Source organism: Rhinichthys klamathensis, unplaced genomic scaffold (genome assembly GCF_029890125.1).
Source record: "Rhinichthys klamathensis goyatoka isolate OS25496 unplaced genomic scaffold, OSU_Roscu_1.1 h1tg000035l_1, whole genome shotgun sequence".
Lineage (NCBI taxonomy): Eukaryota > Metazoa > Chordata > Actinopteri > Cypriniformes > Leuciscidae > Rhinichthys > Rhinichthys klamathensis.
Genome location: NW_026606583.1, coordinates 383,217 through 404,085, shown reverse-complemented (window position 1 = coordinate 404,085; position 20,869 = coordinate 383,217). Strand labels below are relative to the sequence as shown.

At 43.1% G+C, this 20,869-nt stretch overlaps 1 protein-coding gene and 6 non-coding genes across 7 annotated transcripts; all 7 read left to right on the top strand.

Annotated features, from left to right (window-relative positions):
* The first annotated feature begins 251 nt into the window (after positions 1-251).
* LOC130080409 (piggyBac transposable element-derived protein 4-like) lies at positions 252-2,814 on the top strand. The gene is made up of 2 exons (XM_056245761.1): positions 252-397; positions 1,029-2,814. The coding sequence occupies exons 1-2, from the start codon at positions 252-254 to the stop codon at positions 2,812-2,814; spliced, it is 1,932 nt and encodes a 643-aa protein (XP_056101736.1).
* A 1,513-nt stretch (positions 2,815-4,327) lies between these two features.
* trnal-aag (transfer RNA leucine (anticodon AAG)) lies at positions 4,328-4,409 on the top strand. The gene has a single exon. It is a non-coding gene; the product is annotated as a tRNA-Leu (tRNA).
* Positions 4,410-4,631: 222 nt separating this feature from the next.
* trnal-uag (transfer RNA leucine (anticodon UAG)) lies at positions 4,632-4,713 on the top strand. The gene has a single exon. It is a non-coding gene; the product is annotated as a tRNA-Leu (tRNA).
* Positions 4,714-5,686: 973 nt separating this feature from the next.
* Positions 5,687-5,768, top strand: trnal-aag (transfer RNA leucine (anticodon AAG)). The gene has a single exon. It is a non-coding gene; the product is annotated as a tRNA-Leu (tRNA).
* A 222-nt stretch (positions 5,769-5,990) lies between these two features.
* Positions 5,991-6,072, top strand: trnal-uag (transfer RNA leucine (anticodon UAG)). The gene has a single exon. It is a non-coding gene; the product is annotated as a tRNA-Leu (tRNA).
* A 10,384-nt stretch (positions 6,073-16,456) lies between these two features.
* trnal-uag (transfer RNA leucine (anticodon UAG)) lies at positions 16,457-16,540 on the top strand. The gene has a single exon. It is a non-coding gene; the product is annotated as a tRNA-Leu (tRNA).
* A 1,607-nt stretch (positions 16,541-18,147) lies between these two features.
* trnal-uag (transfer RNA leucine (anticodon UAG)) lies at positions 18,148-18,231 on the top strand. Its single transcript has one exon. It is a non-coding gene; the product is annotated as a tRNA-Leu (tRNA).
* The last annotated feature ends 2,638 nt before the right edge of the window (positions 18,232-20,869 follow it).

Genomic DNA, 20,869 nt, shown 5'->3' with positions numbered 1-20,869 from the left:
GGGAAGACAAGATGGTCATTCACCGTGCGTGATTGGTGGGCTAGCTTGCCTGTCTGCATTTTGTGTGAAACCAACCAATAGATGCGGTTGAAATCCCTAAGTACCCTCCCATCTCCTCACAGTGAGGAAAATACCAGCTGACATGGAGAGAGAAAGAGTAAAAAAGTCCGCGAAAGAAAAAGTCCGCGAAAAAAACATGGCAAAAATATATATAAAGAAGAGGAAAAGTAAGAAGAAGACGAGGAGAGAAAATGGCGAAGACATTGACATTGAAAGACGCACTTGCGGCGATTTTGGATAGCAGCGACGAGGATGAAAGGCGAGTTTCCGAGCCTGATGGATTTTCTTCTGATGAAGATGAGGATTATGATCACAGAAGAGATCCAGTTGAGGACGGGTAAGCGTATTTATTTTATAAAAACCTCGTTCGCAGGGTGACCATCTTGGCTAAAATAAGCTGCGCTGTGCTGCTTTGACAAATTGACTGTGCCTTTAGCAAAGTGTTTACTTTATGTAAAAGTTATTTTCTTGTGTAAAACCGGGGTACACTTACAAATAGTAACGTTGTAGGCTGTTCTTGCTGGTCTCCTTATGATAACTAATGTAATATTTATTCACCTCAATTCACAATTTGAATAACATTAGGCCTATCTCTTGTAGTGATGAATCGATATGGTTTGGCCATTGACCTTTTTTATCATATTGTTTATACTTGTATAGATGTGGCTTGATCTTTCATATAATTTTATTTATGTTTAGTAGGCCTATATTTATACTGAATGTAAAATTATAAATCTCTGTGGAGTTTTGAAATGGAAGAGACAGTATTCCCACATCTCATTCAGGTGTTATTTGCTGTGATTTGGGGTGGACAGGATAGCTAGCACATGTGATAAATTGGAATAACGTTAAAATAAGTCAAATCCTCACACATCTTCCACATTCTTGTTAGGTGGAGATTGGTGTGTGTGTGTGTGTGTGTGAGAGAGAGAGAGAGATGTAAACTTTATGTTTTTGTGTTTTTTCAGAGAGGATTCACAGCTACCAGGGCCCAGTGTAACACAGGCAGCCTCACCTGTGCCTGCCACCAGGTCACCACCAGCCCCTACACCGCAGTCATTCTCACCAGCCCGGCCAGCCAAGAGGTTCCGTACCCCCCAGCATCAACCAGCACCCCCACCTACACAGCAACCATCATCACCAACCCGGCCAGCCAAGAGGTCCCGTAACGCCCAGCATCAACCAGCACCCCCACCTACACAGCAGCCAGCTCCACTGTCTTGGAAGACGGAAAAAGACCCAGACATCGCTCCCCCTGTCTCCAGGTTTCAACCAGCTCGAACACCAGGGCCACAGCTCAGCTCCACTTCCACATATACACCACTCGACCTCTTCAAACTTTTCTTCCCTGTACAAATCATACAAACACTGTGCCAAAACACAAACAAGCAGGCTGCTAAACAAATGGCACAGGGAAAGAAATATAAATGGTTAGATGTGAACATAGGGGAGTTTTACAAGTACATTGGACTGCTTCTGTACATGGCCATGGTGAAACTCGAGAGCATTGCAGATTACTGGAGACAGAATCACTTCTTCTCTTTGCCACTTCCAGTGCAGATCATGCCACGGGACAGATACAGAGCACTTTCTTGGAACCTTCACCTTAGCGACCCTGAAGAGGATGTCCAGAACGACAAAAAAAAGGGCACAGCCGACCATGACAAACTTTTCAGACTGAAACCCCTGATGAACACCATCAAAAATGCCTGCAAGTCATTTTATCATCCTCACAGAGATGTGGCTGTGGATGAAAGAATGGTTGCATCAAAGGCCAAAACTGGGATGACGCAGTACATGAAGGCAAAACCGATAAAGTGGGGATTCAAGTTGTTTGTCTTGGCAGACTCACGGAATGGCTATACAGTGGACTTTTCCGTTTACACCGGCAAAAGTGACATCCCCTCTGGACATGGCCTTTCCTATGATGTTGTGATGTCCCTGGTACAACCAGGTTACCTTGGCACAGGCTACCACATTTACATGGATAATTTTTATTCAAGCCCCAAACTCTTCAGGGCTCTCCATGAGCAAAAATTTGCTGCCTGTGGGACCTACAGGGAGAACCGCAAGGACTGCCCTCGGACAACAAATAACGCCCTCACAAAAAAATCAGAAAGAGGCTCCATAAGATGGATCCGGGACGGGCCCCTCATCTATGTGAAATGGATGGACACGAGAGAAGTATCAGTCTGCTCCACACTTCACACAGCACACTCTGGTAACACTGTTCAGAGGAGGGTGAAACAACAAGATGGCTCTTGGACAAAGACATCAATCCCCTGTCCCACACCAGTTTTGGCGTACAATGAACACATGGGGGGAGTTGATCATTCAGACCAGCTCATTCAATATTACTCTGCACAACACAAAACAATGCGCTGGTACAGACACCTGTTTTACCATTTTCTGGACATTGCCACCACCAACAGCTACATCCTCCACAAGGAACTCTGTCTGGCCCAGCAAACAACACCCATGACACACAGAGCTTTCATGGAGGAGCTGACTGCTGAACTCTGTGGTAAGCCTCTTCACACTGCTCCGGTCCCGGTACCTGCAGGTCATATTCCTGTGCCAATTGCCGTTCATGCAGCAGATTCTTCCACAAAAGCCACCACAGGTCGCAGCAGGTGTGAGCATTGCCAAAGCCAAGGCCAGAGAAAGGACACACCTTGGAAATGCAGGGAGTGTGGTGTTGCGCTTTGCATGCAGCTGGACAGAAACTGTTTTGCAGCATGGCATGACAGCTGAAAAACTGAAACATGAAAACATGCACATTGTGTAAATATTGTAAATAGTGGTAAGTTTATATATATATATATATATATTTCTAATATATAGTTCATCTTTGGTTTGAATTTTTTTTTTGACATGTAAAACATGAAAATGTGTACATTTTGTGAATATTGTTAGTAGTGAGTTTTTTTCACAAAGTAAACATTTTGCTTGAAAGAAAGACCTGTTGTAATGCTACTTTTTCATTTGCACACATCCCATAAAGCTTGATATGTAGTAGGAAGTTATTTTAGTCCTATTTTATCTCAGTCCCTCTAACATTTGGTGAAGGTAGAGTCACAGACAAAACTTGTACTAAAAAACGATTTTTCAAAAATGTCACTTTAGACAATGATTATTCATTATCTACTATTTTATTCATATATTACACTCCTTTTGTGACCCTAAGACTTTGGGAAACCCATTTCAAGGACCAAAATAATTCGTCCACATGAGTAATGGTATGTTTTCACAAGAGATTTGAAGAATTTCAAAAATCGGACTTAAATTTTTCACCTTTTAGAGACAGATTATCCCTCTCTCTCTCTTTAGACAATTCTCCAGGACAAGTGGTGAACTCACCAGTAAGAGAGCTGGGTTTTCTCTGCACATTTTGATATAAAACATGTGGGATTATGTTATGTAATTACCTTTAAAAGGTGAATTTAATAAGATTTGTAAAATCGAAGGAAAAAGTGAAAAAATGCCCTTAGACCTCAGAGGGTTAACTGCGACACAGCTGGCTGCCATTTTGGAGGATGGCCCAAAGGCTTTGATTAGGTAATTCAGGTGTGTTTGATTAGAGATGGAATTGCAATCTGCAGGGAGGGGGGCCTCCAGGAGTGTAACTGCGTCCCCCCTATATTTAGGAGGCCTTTCCACCTGTCGAGGTGCTCCTTCAAGGCACGTAGAATTTCGACGGATTTAACTGTGGAGAAGAGAGACATTAAAAGAAAAAATTGGCGAAAATGGCCCACGGAAGGTGCCCTCACAAGGTAGCGTGGCCGAGCGGTCTAAGGCGCTGGGTCTAAGGCGCTGGGTCTAAGGCGCAAAAGCGGCTGAAAATCTGCACCCTCTTGAATCAGGGACAGCAATAATGTCACTTCAAAAATGAATTTAAACATAATAATAACAAATGTCTAGTCTATAATGATGGAGTTAGCCAATTTGACTCATTTAGATTTTTTCGGTGATCTGACAGCTACCTCATGATTTTGAGTTTAACTGCGACACAGCTGGCTGCCATTTTGGAGGATGGCCCAAAGGCTTTGATTAGGTAATTCAGGTGTGTTTGATTAGAGATGGAATTGCAATCTGCAGGGAGTGGGCCTCCAGGAGTGTAACTGCGTCCCCCCTGTATTTAGGAGGCCTTTCCACCTGTCGAGGTGCTCCTTCAAGGCACGTAGAATTTCGACGGATTTAACTGTGGAGAAGAGAGACATTAAAAGAAAAAATTGGCGAAAATGGCCCACGGAAGGTGCCCTCACAAGGTAGCGTGGCCGAGCGGTCTAAGGCGCTGGATTAAGGCTCCAGTCTCTTCGGGGGCGTGGGTTCGAATCCCACCGCTGCCAAGACAGCATTTTAGAAGGCACTCGTGGCTGCTATGCCTAAGCGAAAACACTGGAGAAGTGACACTGCTTGCTCCCGGACTCTTCCAAACCCTGCCGCTTTTGCTTTCCTTGGCCGAACTCGGCGTGCTTCAGAGCCTGACGATGAAAGTCCGCACCCAACGTTTAATCTATTTATGAAAAAAAAAATGGCCAGAAAACGGCCCACGAATTGAGCCACGTCAGGGTAGCGTAGCCGAGGGGTCTAAGGCGCTGGATTTAGGCTCCAGTCTCTTCGGGGGCGTGGGTTCGAATCCCACCGCTGCCAGCAGTAATTTTAAAGAGGGCCAGACACCTTAAGAGTGCTCCGAAAAGGCGCAAAAGCGTCTGAAAATCTGCACCCTCTTGAATCAGGGACGGTAATAATGTCACTTCAAAAATGAATTTAAACATAATAATAACAAATGTCTAGTCTATAATGATGGAGTTAGCCAATTTGACTCATTGAGATTTTTTTGGTGATCTGACAGCTACCTCATGATTTTGAGTTTAACTGCGACACAGCTGGCTGCCATTTTGGAGGATGGCCCAAAGGCTTTGATAAGGTAAATCAGGTGTGTTTGATTAGAGATGGAATTGCAATCTGCAGGGAGGGGGGCCTCCAGGAGTGTAACTGCGTCCGCCCTGTATTTAGGAGGCCTTTCCACCTGTCGAGGTGCTCCTTCAAGGCACGTAGAATTTCGACGGATTTAACTGTGGAGAAGAGAGACATTAAAAGAAAAAATTGGCGAAAATGGCCCACGGAAGGTGCCCTCACAAGGTAGCGTGGCCGAGCGGTCTAAGGCGCTGGGTCTAAGGCGCAAAAGCGGCTGAAAATCTGCACCCTCTTGAATCAGGGACAGCAATAATGTCACTTCAAAAATGAATTTAAACATAATAATAACAAATGTCTAGTCTATAATGATGGAGTTGGCCAATTTGACTCATTGAGATTTTTTTGGTGATCTGACAGCTATCTCATGATTTTGAGTTTAACTGCGACACGGCTGGCTGCCATTTTGGAGGATGGCCCAAAGGCTTTGATTAGGTAATTCAGGTGTGTTTGATTAGAGATGGAATTGCAATCTGCAGGGAGGGGGGCCTCCAGGAGTGTAACTGCGTCCCCCCTGTATTTAGGAGGCCTTTCCACCTGTCGAGGTGCTCCTTCAAGGCACGTAGAATTTCGACGGATTTAACTGTGGAGAAGAGAGACAGTAAAAGAAAAAATTGGCGAAAATGGCCCACGGAAGGTGCCCTCACAAGGTAGCGTGGCCGAGCGGTCTAAGGCGCTGGATTAAGGCTCCAGTCTCTTCGGGGGCGTGGGTTCGAATCCCACCGCTGCCAAGACAGCATTTTAGAAGGCACTCGTGGCTGCTATGCCTAAGCGAAAACACTGGAGAAGTGACACTGCTTGCTCCCGGTCTCTTCCAAACCCTGCCGCTTTTGCTTTCCTTGGCCGAACTGGGCGTGCTTCAGAGCCTGACGATGAAGGTCCGCACCCAACGTTTAATCTATTTATGAAAAAAAAAATGGCCAGAAAACGGCCCACGAATCGAGCCACGTCAGGGTAGCGTGGCCGAGGGGTCTAAGGCGCTGGATTTAGGCTCCAGTCTCTTCGGGGGCGTGGGTTCGAATCCCACCGCTGCCAGCAGTGATTTTAAAGAGGGCCAGACACCTTAAGAGTGCTCCGAAAAGGCGCAAAAGCGGCTGAAAATCTGCACCCTCTAGAATCAGGGATGGTAATAATGTCACTTCAAAAATGAATTTAAACATAATAATAACAAATGTCTAGTCTATAATGATGGAGTGTAGTGGCAATTTTAATGATATTCATTGATCTTTAGTAAAATATAGATGATTCAAAGAATGTCACATGTGTGTCTCTCACTTGTAGTGAGAGAGGATTCTGTTTATGTACCTGGGGAGGCAGAAGAGGGAGACACTCCAGAGAACAGACGAACAAGGACCTCTGACCTAGATGTCAGAAGGCCACTTAGTGCAGGGGAGCTTAGTGGGCCAACTAGTGACGTCTATGGAAAACTACCGGGAGGAAGGCTCTGGGGGGAAGAAGGCCTTGAAACTAAGATAAAAGCTAGTTCAGTCTGTCTGGGGGGGTGTCACTCTTCTGCACAGGGTAACAACTGTGTATTAGACTGCTCCTATTCTTGCAAGAATAAATACTTCTATTTTATATAATTTGACTCTGAGTGTCTCTTACGCAGTGATGTTTGTTTGAGATGAATTTTTGCCACAACAGTTTTGGTGTCAGAAGTGGGATTCCTTGGACGTGCCTCCTGGACCTGAGATCGGACGGTGTTTGGCCACCTGGACTAAGTAAGTTCCAGCTCTACCTCGTAAACTTGAGAGAGAGGGGCCGACCGATATCAGGGCCGGGAGAATCGACCACTGGAATCTAAAGAACCCGCAGGTGGCAACAGAAGCATCTCTGGTAAGAGACAGTTCAATTTATTTTCTTTTGGGTAAGTTAATTAAATTCAGTTTAATTGGGGAGAAGAGTAAAATTGAACCATATTGGCTGAAGGCTGTTTCTGTGGTACGTAATCTGAGATTAATTGAGATCTATATAGATCAAGAAATTTCAAACAGATACGAGGGAAAAATCTGAGATTAATTGAGGTCTGCAACAGAACAAGAAATTTCAAGCAGATAAATAATCTGGGATTAAGTGAGAACTGTAACAGATCAAGAGATTTCAAACAGATAGGTACCCTGAAAATTAGTTGTTCCACGACGGAGCAAATTGTTTTTAGGTACTGAGGCTAATTAGGGGGAACCAGAATTTTTTGGTAAACCATAATTAGGAGGGCACTAATAGTGCAACCCGACCGATTTGGGTTAAAAGAAAGAATCGGATTTGTTTAGGGACGCCTAACAGATTAAAGAAAACGCGCGTTGAAGAGAAATCCACAGAGAACAGAAAACAGCCAGTATGGGAAAATCTCAGAGTAAGCATGCCAAATTTGATACACCGGTTTTCTGTAGAACTAGGAAAGTATGGGGGGAAATGTATGTTTTAGATATTGGAAAAAAAACTGAGAAAATACCATGATCATGAGCTACCATGAGCACAAATAGACTAAGAGTGTGCGAGAATCAGTGGAACAGGGCAGCGGGACAAAAGGTTGTTGTGGCTGCGTTCAACATGTGTGTAAAAAATGTGAACAGATAATGGATTGTTCAGTTGAAGATAAAATGTCGAACTGCCAGGAGAAATAATGTTTTTACTTCTTCATCCAGTAAATGGATGCATGACATTAGATGTCTATAGAACTTAAATTTATATGACAAGGATTGAAGTAGCAAGAAGCAATAAGGCTGTCTGTGTGAAATAGAGGGAACGGTAAGTGAGACTTGGTGGAAGAGGGAATTGAAAAAAACAAAAAGGTTGGTGTGTGAGATATGTGTGTGTGGGGATTGTTCAAACAATCATGTACTGGTTAGATAATGAAGGAACTGGCATGTTTGAGAAAAGAAAGGAGAGGATAATGAAGGAACTGGCATGTAGGGAAAAGAAAGGAGAAATATAGTAGAAAACTATATGTGATGAAAATAGACATGGTCTGATAGAATTTATGGAAGTCAAATGTAAAATGTTTAAATGATATGAAAAGTTTTAGAATAAAATAAGGCATTGTATGATTGACAGGGATTAACATGATATGAAGAATGTTTTAAGCAGAATGGGGAGCAATTCTAGATTTTGATAAAATAATGATTGAAATGATGATATATCTGCCTTATTTTATTAATGTTAAGAAAATAAGGGTATTGAAGCAAGTAGCTATAATGGTTGTCTGTGTAATTTACGGACTGAGTGATATAATCTGTTTTGGAGAAACAGTAGAGATAAGACTGAGACAATAATGTGATGGAAGGAAAAAAGGCTTCAAACCAGTGGAAATGAAAATAATGATGTACAAATTGTTACACTTTATGAAGAGTAACGGAACAGTCCGGGAAAATAAATAAGTAAATAAATAGTGAGACAGAAGAGAGCAAATGCTGTAAACAGCTCTGCTCTGAAGATCTCACTTTGAAGAGATTTGCAGATGATGTTTTGTAAAAGATAAGCTGGGATAACAGCAACAGTACTTGTAATTAGTGTTGTTGATGATAATACCAAATTAGTAAGGTGTAAAGACAGCTATGTCCAAAGATTCTGGAAATCAATAATGTATAATGTTCTGCCAATAATAATGATGAAGATTATGATTTGGCTATTGTGATTGAATCCGCCATTGGTGGATGGTCAAAGGAATACAGAGAACTGCTTATCAGTGGGTCTGTTTACATTCCTGAATGGGACACTGCTTCAAGGGTGTGCAGTTAAGTTGAAGCCCTTTGGAAGCTCACAGTGATCAAACTGCAAGGTGTCTGATGCTGTAGTTGAGGCTGACACACGAACCAACCAGATGACAGAGATTGTCTTGACTGTGGTCAGTAGGACCATTTAACACGTGACACATTTCTGATAATAATGTAGGGTTGAAAATAGATCAGTGTTTAAATGACGACAGTGACAATTTTTTGGTCTGAGAAATAAGAGATAAAAAACAAGGTCAAAGATTGAAGTCTTAAAGTGAATCCTTTTGTGACTCCAACAAATGTGAGTTGCAAAATATGTAAAGGTAATATAGAGAGACAGATCTCAAAGATGATTTATAATAACTGCAAAAGATGCAGAGTAGCCTTGTCAAAGTTAGTGTGAATCCTGATTGGAGACTGATAAACTCCTAGAAGAGAAAACTTTTGAAGTCAGATATTAAGGTATGGTAATTGAGAACTTGACAACTAAAATTGAGATTGAGAAATGTGAAACGTTATTGAGAACTAGAATAATTACCATTATGTAAGAACAAATAAGCAGAAGCAGTAGGCTACTGAATTAACAGTTGCTAAATGTAAAATGTGTTGAAAGGCATCTGATTAAACAAACAGCTTGAAAAGTTGACCATGAAAGAACTAGAAGCTGATGTTTTGCTTTCAAAAGATAAGTTTGTTATGGGCTGTATTGAAACAGTTCGCTTATCTAAAATCTGATGTGTGCTGTGCCTGAAACTGCCAGTGTGACAGAGACTCAATCTGAGTGGAAATTTGTAATGTCTAAATTCCCTGAGGTGGGCAAAAGACAAATATAAATAATATGTTTATTTGAAACCGTATGTAATTTCTGGCAAAGATGCCTTAAGCTGGGATAGAGTTAAAAGATGATAGATAAATGTTTGATGTTAGAAGTATATGAGAGAGCAGTGTACCATCCAATAGAGTCTCAGAGTCTCTCTCATTCAATGAGTCAGCTAAAAGCTGGTATCTGTGATAATAAGTAAAGCACAGTGTTTCAGTTGAAGATCATAGACACAGAGATGTTTTAAAAATAAAACTGAATGACTTTAAAGAAGTATTTAAAACAATAATACAGATAGAGATGACATTTTGATTAGCTTATTTTAGGACCAGTAACTTCTTTGTCTCATTTAGTCTCCACCATTCAGGACCGATGGCTCCGGCTACAGATGAAGTACACTGAATGTACGGTTGTGATCTAAATTCACTGAGTATAATCCAAGTAGCTTGGTTGCTGCTTTTAAGATAGTTAATGGATTTAAGTGATTAAATACTGTTGTTATTGACCTGTCTCCCTGTGTGAACACTATTAGGCAATCCGAATGGCTCTGGTGACTCTTGAACGTGCCTTTCCTAAGCTCTAGAAAACAGCTGAGTTCTGTTGAAGCAAACAGCCTGTGATGGGAAAGAGCGGTCACCAGTGGGCACGAGTGACCATCTCTATGACGGGTAAGACCTTCTATTGGCCAGACAGGGGGCAACCCAAGCCAGAGTGGATCACGTAAAGTCACTGGCATCTCAAGATGGAGGTGTTTATGTGAGAAAGGTATGAGAGTGGAGCGGATGACTGTGAGGCCAGCAGCATCCTTTATCGTTAGGGCGGATGAGCTGTGAGGAGTTACAGGCAGTCTGACCCAGAAACGTGAGTGTTCCTCTAATACCAATCACCAGAAACCGCATTCATTGTATGGCTTGTTTTTTTTATTTGTGACAAGCGTCTGCAAATATGCCAGGGGAAAACACCCTGATGGAGATTATAGATAAAGGGCTAACAGGAGTGGGCTTTCAAGAGCCAGCTGAGGCCATGAAGTGATTCCCATTAGTTGTTGTGGAGACAGTAGCAAAACTTTTTATGTACTGGTTTGCCTTATGGGCAAGGAAAATCATAGTGTTGATTTTGAACTAATAGGTCTATGACATAGTTTTAACTCCTGAAGGTCGTTAGACATGGTGGTGGCTAAAGATGAAGACAGCTCTTGTAGATTTAAGAAAAGTCTGGATAACAAAGGTGAATGGTCAAAGATTAGTGTAACGAATTTAATATTACATTTTATATAAGTTACAGTCTTAGAAATTTATTTATAGTGAGAGAGACTGCCTGAGTTGGAGGAAGGGATGGTAACTGTGTCTGTCTTTCTGTTATCTGCCTGCTAGAGCAAGCTGAAGCAAAATAATGATAATGAAACAAAACAACCCAGCTGACTTGTCTAAAAATCAAATGAATAATGAACAAGACGTGCTTTGAAAGTGGTTAAGATACCATGTAAAATTAGGTAGAAGCTACAGGAAAAATGGAAAGGTTAAAATCTTATTTAAAATTTAAATCTTTTAGCAATAATATAAAGAAAAGTGAACATTGAGAATGAGCAGTTAACATATGTGTGTCTAGTATGAGTGTGTGTGATGGTGACAGCACTTTATGTCTTGTATGTATTAGTTTGGGGCACTAATATTCCGCCTGAATGGTGTGTATATTGCGTCATTAACCTCTGGAATGAGTTTATCATTACAGATGGGTTAAGGCAAATGACAAATTTTAAAGAAGCTGATAATTCTGATGAAAAGACAATACAGAACATGGGACAAGCTTTAAGTTGATTGGCCATCAAGCTCTGTCTGGTAGTAATACTTTTGTCATACATAATGTAGATTTGAAGATCAGTTTAAGTAAATTGGAATTGTGTAGTTGTAGATCAACATCTGGCATGGGCTGAGATAAATGAAAATGTTGTAGATTTGAGGGAAACAACAAAGTGACATATTGGCTAAGTCAACATGAAATTATCAAGAGAGCCTCTCACATTTATGATTATTGTGAACAAAGGGGGAGAAATGATTGACTGACATTGACCAAGTCTGTACAGCACGACTTGACCTGATAGGGAAAATTGATGACTTTGGAAATGTTTGTAGATGACTGACTTGAGAGACCAAACAACAGGCCTGAAAAGCAAGATTCGCTGTGAGACTGAGGGCCGTTGCCTTTCAAATACTTCGATAAGAAGATGAGATTGTGGCTTTAAGTGAAGAATGTAATATTTTTGTTTCAGAGGCAGAGAAAGATGTCTGGAGGGAATTTGTCTGAAGGACAACGTTTGGGTTAGTGTTGATGGCAAACTTTATAAAAACACTATGTTAAATGTTATGTTAAATTGATGCTCGAGGTGTGTCGTGCATCAAGAGGGAGATGGTATAACAATTGCCAAATATGGTTTATTAAGGGGTTCACAGTTGCTGAATAAATGTTGGGAGAACACTAGGGGTAATTTGATAAAAGCCCTGAAAGAAGCCATTTTTTCTGCCTAACAAAATTGATGTCTGTGAGTGTGCACACACCAATAACAAAGATTGTTTCAACAGGAAACGCCAGGGCATCGAAGGCCACGGGAGAACAGTAGACAAAAGAAACTACGTACTTTACTATCTGACAATAACCTCGAAATTTGTTTCTCTTTACAGAGAGCATGCAGGATTGGGAGACAGGGCAACATGTGCCAATAAAATGATGGTTATGGATGAATTTGGCTAACTATCCTGGCCTGGGTTATTATTGTGGCAGAAAGGTGCTACACCTGCGCAGCGCATAACTTAAAATTTTCCTTTTACAGAATGTCAGGATGGATTGGATCAAACAGAACTAATTCTCTTCCAAATGTATAAATATTGTGTGGACATGAGGACAGGGGTTGAGTGTTTTTCAGGGTAAAAGGACCCCGAGTGCTATTAAGTGAGCAAGAAATTATCCGGAGATAATGTTTCAGGTTGTTGATTCCACAGGTCACACCAAAGGGGACGAGCTGCTAGACAAGCGGCCACTAACAAAATACTTAAGGTCTCCATTCACAGGTGAAAGTTCACTCCAGTGGGGGTGCGGTCGTGATATAAGGGAAAACCTTATAAGGATCAGAAAATGGTTGGAGAGTGTGACACCTGGGTCCAAGCCTCTCACCTACACCAACAGGCCACAACCATCCCATAGTCCATGGGGCGAACGAGATGATCAACACGCCTGGAGGAGGATGTGAACCAACTAATGGTTTAAGAATGTGGTTTTGTGATTATTTTGAGGATTTTATTTGATTAAATCAAAATAGGGCTTAGTATTGATATACAGTAGATCAAAAGATTTGATTGGTTACTTATTCATTAGGAAATATTTAAGGAAAATGTTTTTGGGAAGAGAAGATCTATTAATTAATGTAAATTGTAGGGATAATTGTTGAAGCTTATTAAGTAGAACCACAGCATGTTTGAATTGAAAGTTAAAGGTAAAAGAACACGGAACGTCCATGGGGCGAACGAGATGATCAACACAACTGATGGTTTAAGTTTAACAGAATAATCTGTTTTCGTGATGATTTTGTTTGATTGAATCAAACTAGGTATTGATTTGATTGTAAATGTAGAAAATATATTGATTGTGTCTGTAATGGAAATATTAGAGTTAATATTGAACAACTGCATTGGTTAGAAGAATGGACAAAATTATAAGACTTCTCTGGTTAGATTTTGTTAAATATGGCATTAAATAGAGCTTACTAAATTGAATTAGAAGTGAACAAAATATGGTTAGGAAAACCGAGGTGAAATATGGAGATGGGTGTAGATTAATGGAAAAGGCTTAATGATAGGAGTTAGGATTGTTATTCTAATAATTTTGTTATTCATGGGGGAATATGATTACAGTGACAGGTGAAACATGCTGTCTGTTCAATTGGTGAAAATGACAGTCTATCCCAAGGATGAACAAAATTATGCGACGATACAGGTAGCGGGAGCTACAGTGAGATATGTGTTAAATGTATGTTCTGTTTGTTTTTCTTCTATTTGTTTATTTTCTGAGAAAGATTAAGGGCAAAAGATTTAAAGAAGGTTACAAGCAGCGGTCATCCGTGTTACGAGATGGCGTACAAAGATAGGGTTTGAAACTGAGTGATTTTTATTATACTTTATCTGTTTGTTTCCTTACTATGTTATAACTACCTTTTTCCTTACTGGCGTGACTGAGGGTCTGTTTACAGGAGCGCAGGAACAGTGATTTCTCGCTTAGCCCGGCGTCGTAAAAATGTTTACTTGCTAGCTAAAATATTACGGGGCCTTTCCCCCACAAAAACAGCCTTATGCTTCTTCATTCTAAACTTTTCTTCACAGGTTCAAGGAGAGTGATCATTTATGCAAAAAATCAGAGATGAAGAGTATAAGTGTGATGATATGACTTAAAATTTGTTTTATTGTTTATTATTGTGATTATGGGTAATCAGAATGATAAAAAGTGAGGAGTTGTAGTGGCAATTTTAATTATATTCATTGATCTTTAGTAAAATATAGATGATTCAAAGAATGTCACATGTGTGTCTCTCACTTGTAGTGAGAGAGGATTCTGTTTATGTACCTGGGGAGGCAGAAGAGTGAGACACTCCAGAGAACAGACGAACAAGGACCTCTGACCTAGATGTCAGAAGGCCACTTAGTGCAGGGGAGCTTAGTGGGCCAACTAGTGACGTCTATGGAAAACTACTGGGAGGAAGGCTCTGGGGGGAAGAAGGCCTTGAAACTAAGATAAAAGCTAGTTCAGTCTGTCTGGGGGGTGTCACTCTTCTGCACAGGGTAACAACTGTGTATTAGACTGCTCCTATTCTTGCAAGAATAAATACTTCTATTTTATATAATTTGACTCTGAGTGTCTCTTACGCAGTGATGTTTGTTTGAGATTAATTTTTGCCACAACAGGAGTTAGCCAATTTGACTCATTGAGATTTTTTTGGTGATCTGACAGCTACCTCATGATTTTGAGTTTCACTGCGACACAGCTGGCTGCCATTTTGGAGGATGGCCCAAAGGCTTTGATTAGGTAATTCAGGTGTGTTTGATTAGAGATGGAATTGCAATCTGCAGGGAGGGGGGCCTCCAGGAGTGTAACTGCGTCCCCCCTGTATTTAGGAGGCCTTTCCACCTGTCGAGGTGCTCCTTCAAGGCACGTAGAATTTCGACGGATTTAACTGTGGAGAAGAGAGACATTAAAAGAAAAAATTGGCGAAAATGGCCCACGGAAGGTGCCCTCACAAGGTAGCGTGGCCGAGCGGTCTAAGGCGCTGGGTCTAAGGCGCAAAAGCGGCTGAAAATCTGCACCCTCTTGAATCAGGGACAGCAATAATGTCACTTCAAAAATGAATTTAAACATAATAATAATAACAAATGTCTAGTCTATAATGATGGAGTTAGCCAATTTGACTCATTGAGATTTTTTTGGTGATCTGACAGCTACCTCATGATTTTGAGTTTAACTGCGACACAGCTGGCTGCCATTTTGGAGGATGGCCCAAAGGCTTTGATTAGGTAATTCAAGTGTGTTTGATTAGAGATGGAATTGCAATCTGCAGGGAGGGGGGCCTCCAGGAGTGTAACTGCGTCCCCCCTGTATTTAGGAGGCCTTTCCACCTGTCGAGGTGCTCCTTCAAGGCACGTAGAATTTCGACGGATTTAACTGTGGAGAACAGAGACATTAAAAGAAAAAATTGGCGAAAATGGCCCACGGAAGGTGCCCTCACAAGGTAGCGTGGCCGAGCGGTCTAAGGCGCTGGATTAAGGCTCCAGTCTCTTCGGGGGTGTGGGTTCAAATCCCACCGCTGCCAAGACAGCATTTTAGAAGGCACTCGTGGCTGCTATGCCTAAGCGAAAACACTGGAGAAGTGACACTGCTTGCTCCCGGTCTCTTCCAAACCCTGCCGCTTTTGCTTTCCTTGGCCGAACTCGGCGTGCTTCAGAGCCTGACGATGAAGGTACGCACCCAACGTTTAATCTATTTATGAAAAAAAAAATGGCCAGAAAACGGCCCACGAAACGAGCCTCGTCAGGGTAGCGTGGCCGAGGTGTCTAAGGCGCTGGATTTAGGCTCCAGTCTCTTTTTTGCTCCGAAAAGGCGCAAAAGCGGCTGAAAATCTGCACCCTCTTGAATCAGGGACAGCAATAATGTCACTTCAAAAATGAATTTAAACATAATAATAACAAATGTCTAGTCTATAATGATGGAGTTAGCCAATTTGACTCATTGAGATTTTTTTGGTGATCTGACAGCTACCTCGTGATTTTGAGTTTAACTGCGACACAGCTGGCTGCCATTTTGGAGGATGGCCCAAAGGCTTTGATTAGGTAATTCAGGTGTGTTTGATTAGAGATGGAATTGCAATCTGCAGGGAGGGGGGCCTCCAGGAGTGTAACTGCGTCCCCCCTGTATTTAGGAGGCCTTTCCACCTGTCGAGGTGCTCCTTCAAGGCACGTAGAATTTCGACGGATTTAACTGTGGAGAAGAGAGACATTAAAAGAAAAAATTGGCGAAAATGACCCACGGAAGGTGCCCTCACAAGGTAGCGTGGCCGAGCGGTCTAAGGCGCTGGATGAAGGCTCCAGTCTCTTCGGGGGCGTGGGTTCGAATCCCACCGCTGCCAAGACAGCATTTTAGAAGGCACTTGTGGCTGCTATGCCTAAGCGAAAACACTGAAGAAGTGACACTGCTTGCTCCCGGTCTCTTCCAAACCCTGCCGCTTTTGCTTTCCTTGGCCGAACTCGGCGTGCTTCAGAGCCTGACGATGAAGGTACGCACCCAATGTTTAATCTATTTATGAAAAAAAAAATGGCCAGAAAACGGCCCACGAAACGAGCCTCGTCAGGGTAGCATGGCCGAGGGGTCTAAGGCGCTGGATTTAGGCTCCAGTCTCTTTTTTGGGGCGTGGGTTCGAATCCCACTGCTGCCAGCAGTGATTTTAAAGAGGGCCAGACACCGTAAGTGTGCTCCGAAAAGGCGCAAAAGCGGCTGAAAATCTGCACCCTCTTGAATCAGGGACAGCAATAATGTCACTTCAAAAATGAATTTAAACATAATAATAACAAATGTCTAGTCTATAATGATGGAGTTAGCCAATTTGACTCATTGAGATTTTTTTGGTGATCTGACAGCTACCTCATGATTTTGAGTTTAACTGCGACACAGCTGGCTGCCATTTTGGAGGATGGCCCAAAGGCTTTGATTAGGTAATTCAAGTGTGTTTGATTAGAGATGGAATTGCAATCTGCAGGGAGGGGGGCCTCCAGGAGTGTAACTGCGTCCCCCCTGTATTTAGGAGGCCTTTCCACCTGTCGAGGTGCTCCTTCAAGGCACGTAGAATTTCGACGGATTTAACTGTGGAGAACAGAGACATTAAAAGAAAAAATTGGCGAAAATGGCCCACGGAAGGTGCCCTCACAAGGTAGCGTGGCCGAGCGGTCTAAGGCGCTGGATTAAGGCTCCAGTCTCTTCGGGGGTGTGGGTCAAATCCCACCGCTGCCAAGACAGCATTTTAGAAGGCACTCGTGGCTGCTATGCCTAAGCGAAAACACTGGAGAAGTGACACTGCTTGCTCCCGGTCTCTTCCAAACCCTGCCGCTTTTGCTTTCCTTGGCCGAACTCGGCGTGCTTCAGAGCCTGACGATGAAGGTACGCACCCAACGTTTAATCTATTTATTAAAAAAAAAATGGCCAGAAAACGGCCCACGAAACGAGCCTCGTCAGGGTAGCGTGGCCGAGGTGTCTAAGGCGCTGGATTTAGGCTCCAGTCTCTTTTTTGCTCCGAAAAGGCGCAAAAGCAGCTGAAAATCTGCACCCTCTTGAATCAGGGACAGCAATAATGTCACTTCAAAAATGAATTTAAACATAATAATAACAAATGTCTAGTCTATAATGATGGAGTTAGCCAATTTGACTCATTGAGATTTTTTTGGTGATCTGACAGCTACCTCGTGATTTTGAGTTTAACTGCGACACAGCTGGCTGCCATTTTGGAGGATGGCCCAAAGGCTTTGATTAGGTAATTCAGGTGTGTTTGATTAGAGATGGAATTGCAATCTGCAGGGAGGGGGGCCTCCAGGAGTGTAACTGCGTCCCCCCTGTATTTAGGAGGCCTTTCCACCTGTCGAGGTGCTCCTTCAAGGCACGTAGAATTTCGACGGATTTAACTGTGGAGAAGAGAGACATTAAAAGAAAAAATTGGCGAAAATGGCCCACGGAAGGTGCCCTCACAAGGTAGCGTGGCCGAGCGGTCTAAGGCGCTGGATGAAGACTCCAGTGTCTTCGGGGGCGTGGGTTCGAATCCCACCGCTGCCAAGACAGCATTTTAGAAGGCACTTGTGGCTGCTATGCCTAAGCGAAAACACTGAAGAAGTGACACTGCTTGCTCCCGGTCTCTTCCAAACCCTGCCGCTTTTGCTTTCCTTGGCCGAACTCGGCGTGCTTCAGAGCCTGACGATGAAGGTACGCACCCAACGTTTAATCTATTTATGAAAAAAAAAATGGCCAGAAAACGGCCCACGAAACGAGCCTCGTCAGGGTAGCATGGCCGAGGGGTCTAAGGCGCTGGATTTAGGCTCCAGTCTCTTTTTTGGGGCGTGGGTTCGAATCCCACTGCTGCCAGCAGTGATTTTAAAGAGGGCCAGACACCGTAAGTGTGCTCCGAAAAGGCGCAAAAGCGGCTGAAAATCTGCACCCTCTTGAATCAGGGACAGCAATAATGTCACTTCAAAAATGAATTTAAACATAATAATAACAAATGTCTAGTGTATAATGATGGAGTTAGCCAATTTGACTCATTGAGATTTTTTTGGTGATCTGACAGCTACCTCATGATTTTGAGTTTAACTGCGACACAGCTGGCTGCCATTTTGGAGGATGGCCCTAAGGCTTTGATTAGGTAATTCAGGTGTGTTTGATTAGAGATGGAATTGCAATCTGCAGGGAGGGGGGCCTCCAGGAGTGTAACTGCGTCCCCCCTGTATTTAGGAGGCCTTTCCACCTGTCGAGGTGCTCCTTCAAGGCACGTAGAATTTCGACGAATTTAACTGTGGAGAAGTCCCACCGCTGCCAAGACAGCATTTTAGAAGGCACTCGTGGCTGCTATGCCTAAGCGAAAACACTGGAGAAGTGACACTGCTTGCTCGCGGACTCTTCCAAACCCTGCCGCTTTTGCTTTCCTTGGCCAAACTCGGCGTGCTTCAGAGCCTGACGATGAAGGTCCGCACCCAACGTTTAATCTATTTATGAAAAAAAAATGGCCAGAAAACGGCCCACGAATCAAGCCACGTCAGGGTAGCGTGGCCGAGGGGTCTAAGGCGCTGTATTTAGGCTTCAGTCTCTTCGGTGGTGTGGGTTCGAATCCCACTGCTGCCAGCAGTGATTTTAAAGAGGTCCAGACACCTTAAGTGTGCGCCGAAAAGGCGCAAAAGCGGCTGAAAATCTGCACCCTCTTGAATCAGGGACAGCAATAATGTCACTTCAAAAATGAATTTAAACATAATAATAACAAATGTCTAGTCTATAATGATGGAGTTAGCCAATTTGACTCATTGAGATTTTTTTGGTGATCTGACAGCTACCTCATGATTTTGAGTTTAACTGCGACACAGCTGGCTGCCATTTTGGAGGATGGCCCAAAGGCTTTGATTAGGTAATTCAGGTGTGTTTGATTAGAGATGGAATTGCAATCTGCAGGGAGGGGGGCCTCCAGGAGTGTAACTGCGTCCCCCCTGTATTTAGGAGGCCTTTCCACCTGTCGAGGTGCTCCTTCAAGGCACGTAGAATTTCGACGAATTTAACTGTGGAGAAGTCCCACCGCTGCCAAGACAGCATTTTAGAAGGCACTCGTGGCTGCTATGCCTAAGCGAAAACACTGGAGAAGTGACACTGCTTGCTCGCGGACTCTTCCAAACCCTGCCGCTTTTGCTTTCCTTGGCCAAACTCGGCGTGCTTCAGAGCCTGACGATGAAGGTCCGCACCCAACGTTTAATCTATTTATGAAAAAAAAATGGCCAGAAAACGGCCCACGAATCAAGCCACGTCAGGGTAGCGTGGCCGAGGGGTCTAAGGTGCTGTATTTAGGCTTCAGTCTCTTCGGTGGCGTGGGTTCGAATCCCACCGCTGCCAGCAGTGATTTTAAAGAGGTCCAGACACCTTAAGTGTGCGCCGAAAAGGCGCAAAAGCGGCTGAAAATCTGCACCCTCTTGAATCAGGGACAGCAATAATGTCACTTCAAAAATGATTTTAAACATAATAATAACAAATGTCTAGTCTATAATGATGGAGTTAGCCAATTTGACTCATTGAGATTTTTTTGGTGATCTGACAGCTACCTCATGATTTTGAGTTTAACTGCGACACAGCTGGCTGCCATTTTGGAGGATGGCCCAAAGGCTTTGATTAGGTAATTCAGGTGTGTTTGATTAGAGATGGAATTGCAATCTGCAGGGAGGGGGCCTCCAGGAGTGTAACTGCGTCCCGCCTCTATTTAGGAGGCCTTTCCACCTGTCGAGGTGCTCCTTCAAGGCACGTAGGATTTCGACGAATTTAACTGTGGAGAAGTCCCACCGCTGCCAAGACAGCATTTTAGAAGGCACTCGTGGCTGCTATGCCTAAGCGAAAACACTGGAGAAGTGACACTGCTTGCTCGCGGACTCTTCCAAACCCTGCCGCTTTTGCTTTCCTTGGCCAAACTCGGCGTGCTTCAGAGCCTGACGATGAAGGTCCGCACCCAACGTTTAATCTATTTATGAAAAAAAAATGGCCAGAAAACGGCCCACGAATCGAGCCACGTCAGGGTAGCGTGGCCGAGGGGTCTAAGGTGCTAGATTTAGGCTTCAGTCTCTTCGGGGGCGTGGGTTCGAATCCCACCGCTGCCAGCAGTGATTTTAAAGAGGTCCAAACACCTTAAGTGTGCTCCGAAAAGGCGCAAAAGCGGCTGAAAATCTGCACCCTCTTGAATCAGGGACAGCAATAATGTCACTTCAAAAATGAATTTAAACATAATAATAACAAATGTCTAGTCTATAATGATGGAGTTAGCCAATTTGACTCATTGAGATTTTTTTGGTGATCTGACAGCTACCTCATGATTTTGAGTTTAACTGCGACACAGCTGGCTGCCATTTTGGAGGATGGCCCAAAGGCTTTGATTAGGTAATTCAGGTGTGTTTGTTTAGAGATGGAATTGCAATCTGCAGGGAGGGGGGCCTCCAGGAGTGTAACTGCGTCCCCCCTGTATTTAGGAGGCCTTTCCACC